The 7,500-nt window shown below is 44.0% G+C and overlaps 1 protein-coding gene across 1 annotated transcript in view; it reads left to right on the top strand.

The window, feature by feature from the left end:
- Positions 1-7,500, top strand: part of LOC134067770 (RAS guanyl-releasing protein 1-like) — a 36,491-nt gene that overhangs the window by 12,496 nt on the left and 16,495 nt on the right. The window contains exons 6-9 of the mRNA XM_062523201.1: positions 3,019-3,172; positions 4,673-4,846; positions 6,448-6,564; positions 7,049-7,321. Coding sequence (XP_062379185.1) covers positions 3,019-3,172; positions 4,673-4,846; positions 6,448-6,564; positions 7,049-7,321 — 718 coding nt within the window. The remainder of the gene's footprint in view (positions 1-3,018; positions 3,173-4,672; positions 4,847-6,447; positions 6,565-7,048; positions 7,322-7,500) is intronic.

Below are 7,500 nucleotides of genomic sequence, written 5' to 3' on the forward strand. Positions count from 1 at the left end.
GGGGGGGGGGGGGGGGGTGGGTCTGTAGATAATTGAGATGCAGTAAATGAAGAAGAAAACAATCCTTTCTACTTCGAAGTTGTCCATTGAATTGCATGTGACAAGGGGAAACATCTAATGACATCAAAAGAATTCACTGAGGGCAGCGACGGAGAACGGTAGAAGGCTACTTTGCCTATGGATAACCAGATTACGCGCCTTTACGCATGTCCTCCGTTTACTATGTGGATAAAGTTTAGTTCATCATGCACACCTCTGGATGGGTTATAAAAGCTGACTCTGCTGATATCATCAATAATAAAATCAGGATTAAGATCAGATCAAACCGCTCTGTGTCTACCGTAACATGTCCAAAAATAGCCTTTGTCTTTTAAGTGTCGGGAGGAGCACATCTGTCTACCGTGGAGCATAACCTAGAATTGTTTTTTAGACTATGCCTACTTAGCCTATTATGGGAAGACAATTACGTGAGTGAGGCTAATTTGTCATGTTATGTTGTTTAGTAGTTGTATTGGAAATCATGGCCTTATTGTAGTAGTTGTTAATTTATGTCAACATCGTTTGAATTGTAGCAATGTGGCTTCGCGATTAGCATAATTTTGGTTTAGCCCTTATCATTTTTTGCATTTAGATTACCAACCAACTATATCCTCTTTTTTTATTGGCCTACTATGTTTGGATTAGATGTAGCTGGCAGTGCAGCAACCTGCCTTGACAAAAAAAAAACTTGTAGGAGTGTGGGACTTGCATAAAGAATAGCTATAGTATAGAATATAGAACACAATAAAGCAATGTTGAGAAGAGCTAGTCTTATAGAGGAGCTGGTTGGACATTAGCTTATATAAAAAATAGTATTCCCATCATTTGTTTGTACTTGACAGTAATTGTTTTGTCTATATTATTAGTGGTGTGCCAATATTTCACTGAAATCATTTTGGACAAAACAAAAAAAGGTTGCACTGGGTGTTCTTTCAAGATTTCAGTGCCCAAACATTACTACAATGGCTTTTCTCGGCATACACTGCATGCTCAAGGTGCAATAGTTTGCCAAGATGATGATGATGGTACAGCAACTTTGACTCAGAGTAAAGGTACTGAACATCATGACCCCCCTACATTCACCGTAGTGACCATATATAGGCCTTCCTCCAAGATGCTCGATACCCAAACTGCGCACCTAAGCACACCTACCCCCCCCCCCCCCCCCCCCCCCCGCTCCGAGGCTCTCTCTTTTTTGACCACATGTGTGTTTGCATCCCTGAGATATAATCCCAAAAATGTCGAAAAAACAAGGACATTTTCAGTTTGACTGCCAATCTGATTGAAATACATATAGTACATGTTTTATCTTCAGAAAACGGGGACATAGGCAGTTTTTCTGTATTTTCCTGGGGACAGGCAACCAAAAACGGGGACTGTCCCCTGAAACCCGGGGACGTCTGGTCACCCTATGGCCTACTCCATATGAACAGAGATGATTTGTTCTTATTCAGACTCTGGGAGGGGTCCGTTAAAAATAATCCACAAGTAAAGTCTCGATCACGTTATTACTTACTGTACAGTAGTCACAACTTCATACTTGCATACTGTACTTCATTAGCTGAGTTGTATTTTGAGTAGCTGATTGTATTTTTAGCGTTTACATCACCATGCTAAACTTTAGGCTATTTATTTTATCAGAGTGCTTTAGAAATGCTGGTAGTTCTGACCACAGAATGTAGTTCCTTCCGATAGCATGACCAAACCTTGTGCTTATTTCAGCGTCGCACGCAGAGTGATGCGACTCTCCCAGCCGCCACCCTATTATTAGGATATGTGATATTGTGAATTATAACAGGCACGTTTATAGCAGGGCTTTGCTCTGTGTGAATTATAACAGGCACGTTTATAGCAGGGCTTTGCTCTATGTGAGGACTTTTCTCCACAGCAGCAGCCCCAGTTTAACTCTGCTGGAGCTGAGTGGGGGGGGGGGGGGGGGGGGGGGGTGTTATAGCTGGGGGAAGACCAAGTAGAAAAGACAAAAAAGTCTGCACACTAAAGCTCCAGACTTTAGTGGAGCTTTAGTGTGCGGACTTTTTTGTCTTTTTTACTGTTGCTTTTTGAGTCCAGCACCTACTTTTTTAGATATTCAGATGTGCGCACCCACTTCTACACTATTGGAAGACCAAGTAGAAACACACTCTGTACTGTACATCTCAGCAAAGCCTTTTTAATGTGAGCCATCTCTAGTAGCTTTTATTATGCTCCTATGTGTTGGTCCTATTTGTTCTTGTATGTTACTGTAATGCACTCTTGTGCAAATCAACTGTAACAAATACGGTAGCTAAAAGATATGGTGCTGGCTGATGCAATAATTGTTGTAATGGCATCTGAGAGCTTGAATTGCATTAGGCCACTTTGAATAACTTTAAACGAGGGGCACTTTGAGAGCGCAGACCTCTGACAGTATCTGCGAAAGTGAAACCAAATTTGTGAATCTAGATGTATCATCAAAATGCAATGGCTTCTTCAAACTGGCATACAAACAAACAAACCACACAACCTCATCCTCATAATTTGGTTTATGTCGAAGATCAGAGGGCTACACCAGAAAACTGGTGTAGTCACATCATTGACTCTGACAGCAATTCAGTGATTCTCAACTTGGTACTATTAACCTGCTTTTTAAAGTCTGTTTGTATTGTTTTTGTACAAAAGCATGCCAAGATCATTTTTTTCATCCATCAGCAGTGGTCCAAACATATATCATTGTTTTAAATATTGCCTATAGACCTACAGTACACATGTTTATCTGTTGTTATTTTTTCCATGTATGTGTCATAATCAACATTACAAGCAGATGTGATTACTGTAGATTAGATCTGTTTTCCTGTGTAGTCTTCTGACATTCGGCATAAACCTAATTCAGCATTCTGTGTTTTCAATTAATCTGCACAAGGGGTGTACAGTACATGTTGTGTAATCATGTAATCATAGTAAATTGCGTTACAGCAACATTGTATCAATGTGTTTCCATAGCAATGAGAGGGACTGGTCTCGTAAAGCTAGCCAGAGGATCAAAGCGAACTGCAGCAAGAAGAGGAAGGTCTCTCTGCTGTTCGATCACCTAGAGCCAGAGGAACTAGCCGAGCATCTCACCTACCTGGAGTTCAAGTCCTTCTGCCGCATCTCGGTGAGTGGTGCACACACTCACACACACACACGCACACGCACACACACACACACACACACACACACACACACACACATACACATTCCTGCAGGCTCACTGCAGAGGTGCAGTCAAAGATTTTACGAACATTTGCAACCATTCAGTACTTTTGATTCACATCACTACAACACGCACACACACACACGTACAAACACACATAGTACACAAAACAAGACAGCCGAAAGTCATAACACACAAAACCAGGTAGCCGAAAGTCATAACACAGACACGTTGAACCTCACAGCGCAAAGTTGTACTGTAACACTGAACTAGACATGGAGAGCAGTGTAGAGGAGGAAATGGAGAAGCCAGCCACCACTTGAGGTTCACCAGCACACACAGGTACTTTCTCAAGCTCAGTCTTCACACAGAAAATGAAAACAATGTTCTCAGTTGTCACTCAGAGAGCACACAGGGTTCTTAATGAATGCTTAGAGATGTGTGTAGAATTTGTCGATTTGTCATTGATGTTAGTGAATGTTCAGAGACATGTGTAGAGTTTGTTGATTTGTCATTGCTGTTACTGTAATGAATTTTTAGAGACGTGTGAAGAGTTTGTTGATTTGTCACTGTTGTTAATGAACATTTAGAGACGTGTGTAGAGTTGATTTGTCACTGATGTTAATAAATGTTTAGAGATGTGTGTAGAGTTTGTTGATTTGTCTCTGTTGTAATTGAATGTTTAAAGATGTGTATTATAGAGGTGTTGTTGATTTGTCACTTGTTGAGGCTGGTGTCACACACTGATTAAAATCAGGGTCCCTGCCCAATCATCCTGTCAGACACACCATACACACACACACCCACACCCACGCATGCTCACCCACACACACAACAACAACAACAGTGAAGGGTTTTGAGAGTCTGGTGTGGTTGATCTGACAACCACTATTCTGCCATGATCATGCATGGTCTTATCAGCAGCCCAGATTGCTTCTAAGTCTGGAGTGGAGACTTTGCTCTGATATGGTCTGGATTTGGCTCGGACATGACCCTGATATGGCCCTGATATGACCCTAATAGGCCAGAGAGAGTGGCACTGTACTGGATGTGCTCCAGTTTCTGCTGTTGTCAACATGACATAGACCTGGGGGGTGCTGTAGTGGGAGTGTTTGGGTGGTGTTAGTCTTCAGGTGGTGCAAGTGCCCACGCAGAGTGTGGTTTGAATCTGACCTGTGGTCATTTTCTGATTCCACCCCATCTCTCTCTCTCTCTCTCTCTCGCTTGTTGTAGATCCTCACTGGTTTATCTAGATAAAGATGACAAGCCCAAAAATATACTTAAAAAACACATTATGTTAACAACACCTCTTAACTATTTTGTGTGAGTGTGGGTTTGTGCATGTATTTATGTAATGTGTGTTTGTTTGTGTGTGTTGGCCTGGCGTGCATGTGTTCACATTAAGTGTGTGAGACGTATGTGTGTGAGTAATGTGTGTGTGTGTGTGTGTGTTCTCACCAGTTTGCGGAGTACCAGAACTACGTGCGTGACAACTGCCTGAAGGAGAGCCCGATGATGGCGCGCTCCATCACCCTGTGCAACGGCATCTCCCAGTGGGTGCAGCTGATGGTGCTGAGCCGGCCCACCGCCCCCCTCAGGGCCGAGGTCTTCACCAAGTTCATCCACGTTGCACAGGTACGCCAGCGGCACAGTTAAGCATAGGTACGCTAGAAACACAGGTACGCCAGCGGCACAGTTAAGCATAGGTACACCAGCAGCACAGGTACGGCAGCAGCACAGTTAAGCATAGGTATGCTAGGAGCACAGGTACGCCAGCGGCACAGTTAAGCATAGGTACACCAGCAGCACAGGTACGCCAGCGGCACAGTTAATCATAGATACACCAGCAGCACAGGTATGCATAGGTATGCTAGGAGCACAGGTACACTAGCAGCACAGGTACGCCAGCGGCACAGTTAAGCATAGGTACACCAGCAGCACAGGTACGCCAGCGGCACAGTTAAGCATAGGTACACCAGCAGCACAGGTACGCCAGCGGCACAGTTAATCATGGGTACACTAGAAACACAGGTACGGCAGCAGCACAGTTAATCATAGGTACGCTAGAAACACAGGTACGCTAGCAGCACAGTTAAGCATAGGTACACCAGCAGCACAGGTATGCATAGGTATGCTAGGAGCACAGGTACGCCAGTAGCACAGCTATGCATAGGTACACTAGGAGCACAAGTACGCCAGCAGCACAGGTATGCTTATTGTTTTTTATTTGATTTGACAAAGAGAGTGCTTTTTTACTGGTTTCTTCTCTGGGAGTGATCAGATTAGTGTGTGTGTGTGTGTGTGTGTGTGTGTGTGTGTGTGTGTGTGTGTGTGTGTGTGTGTGTGTCAATGTGTGAGATGCGTTAAAGTTTGCCAACAGGCCTCTGTAGTGCTGTGCTCTTTTTCTTCCCATCAGTGTTAAAACTCATTTATGTCCCACGTTAAAAATGGATAGATTGATTTCATTGGTTGAGTTTGTCCAAATTGTTGTCCGTTCACTTCAAGCTCAGCATGAAAAATGGATATGGATATGGACAGAGGCTGTGTCCATTCTATGCACTCATTCAGTGTTTGGTCTGTTCACTTCAAGTTTATGAATACGGATGAAATGGATCAAAGTCTGAAACAGACGTATCCATGAAAAGGGAACATGCAACAGGCTTTAGACTTCCCCCAGATAAGCCCATTAGCGCTGCCTTGTCCTAAATTAGTATTCAAATCAGACATGGATTCTCTCTCTCTCTCTGTGTGTGTGTGTGTGTGTGTGTGTGTGTGTGTGTGTGTGTGTGTGTGTGTGTGTGTGTGTGTGTGTGTGGCCATCTTTGATGGACTGAAGCACATTATGGCACACTTGACTGTCATCTACTTCCCACTGGGTGCTCGTCATTATGCTACTTCTCTTCTGCTGCTATAAAACACCTCCTGCAAGCCTGACACAGAGAGTGGGAAATTACACACACGCACACACACACACACACACACACACACACACACACTGGAAACTGCAGCCAGGGGAAAGCTTGAGCTGGCCACACGTACACACATACAAATACTTTGATGAGCATGTATGCACCTTGCTCTAATAAGACGTGTCCATTGAATGACAGGATGTGCCCGGCCTCTGGCTATGTTTTTGTTTACCCTTTGGCAGAAACTGCATCTAATAATAATTGTAATAATCAGAGTGTGTGTGTGTGTGTGTGTGTGTGTGTGTGTGTGTGTGTGTGTGTGTGCAGAAACTGCGTATGATGCACAACTTTAACACGCTGATGGCCGTGGTGGGGGGTCTGTGTCACAGTGCCATATCCCGCCTCAAAGAGACCAGCTCCCACGTCACCGCTGATGTTACCAAGGTACTGTACGCTGAGTGTGTGTGTGTGTGTGTGGCTCTGCATAACGACATGGTGTTGTCCTTCTGACATACAGTGCAACGCACATTAAACTGCGTTAAAGTGTTTTAAGAAACTTACTTTACAAATGAATGTGCATTCTAACAAGTTTCTAACAAGTACCATCCATCACCACCTGTCATTGTAAAGATAATTTTTTCATCAGTGTTAATTTTTTTGTGTATTATCCACATTGTGTATAAACGGCAGTACAGTGTTTTATGCAATTTAAAAGGAACAAAACCATATTGATACCACGTTAACTGCCCCCTTGTATTACTGTAACCTCACAGCTGAAGAAATTTAGTCAAATCAATGTATAAGCTGTGGCTAATAGTTGGGAATGTTCAGTTTTGATGGATTATATTGAGCGATTATATTGATTATTGATGGATTATTTTTATGGATTACACGATATTGAGGGATGACAATGTGCTCTCCATGCCAGGTGTTAAACGAGATGACGGACCTGCTGTCCTCGTCCCGGAACTACGAGAGCTACCGTCAGGCGTACGGCAGGTGCACGGGCTTCAAGATCCCCATCCTGGGGGTGCACCTGAAGCAGCTGATCACGGTGAACGAGGCCATGACGGACCACGTGGAGGAGAAGGTGAACGTGCAGAAGCTCCAGGCGCTCTACAACCAGATCCACGAGCTCATCCAGCTGCAGCAGATTCCGCCGCGGCTCGACGCCAACAAGGACCTCGTGCATCTACTCACGGTCAGCAGTAGTGTGTGTGTGTGTGTGTGTGTGTGTGTGTGTGTGTGTGTGTGTGTGTGTGTGTGTGTGTGTGTGTGTGTGTGTGTGAGTGTGTGTGAGTGTGTGTGTGTGTGTGTGTGTGTGTGTGTGTGTGTGTGTGTGTGTGTGTGTGTGTGTGTGTGTGTGTGTGTGCAACTCTA

The sequence above is a fragment of the Sardina pilchardus genome, chromosome 20 (assembly GCF_963854185.1).
Source record: "Sardina pilchardus chromosome 20, fSarPil1.1, whole genome shotgun sequence".
NCBI lineage: Eukaryota > Metazoa > Chordata > Actinopteri > Clupeiformes > Clupeidae > Sardina > Sardina pilchardus.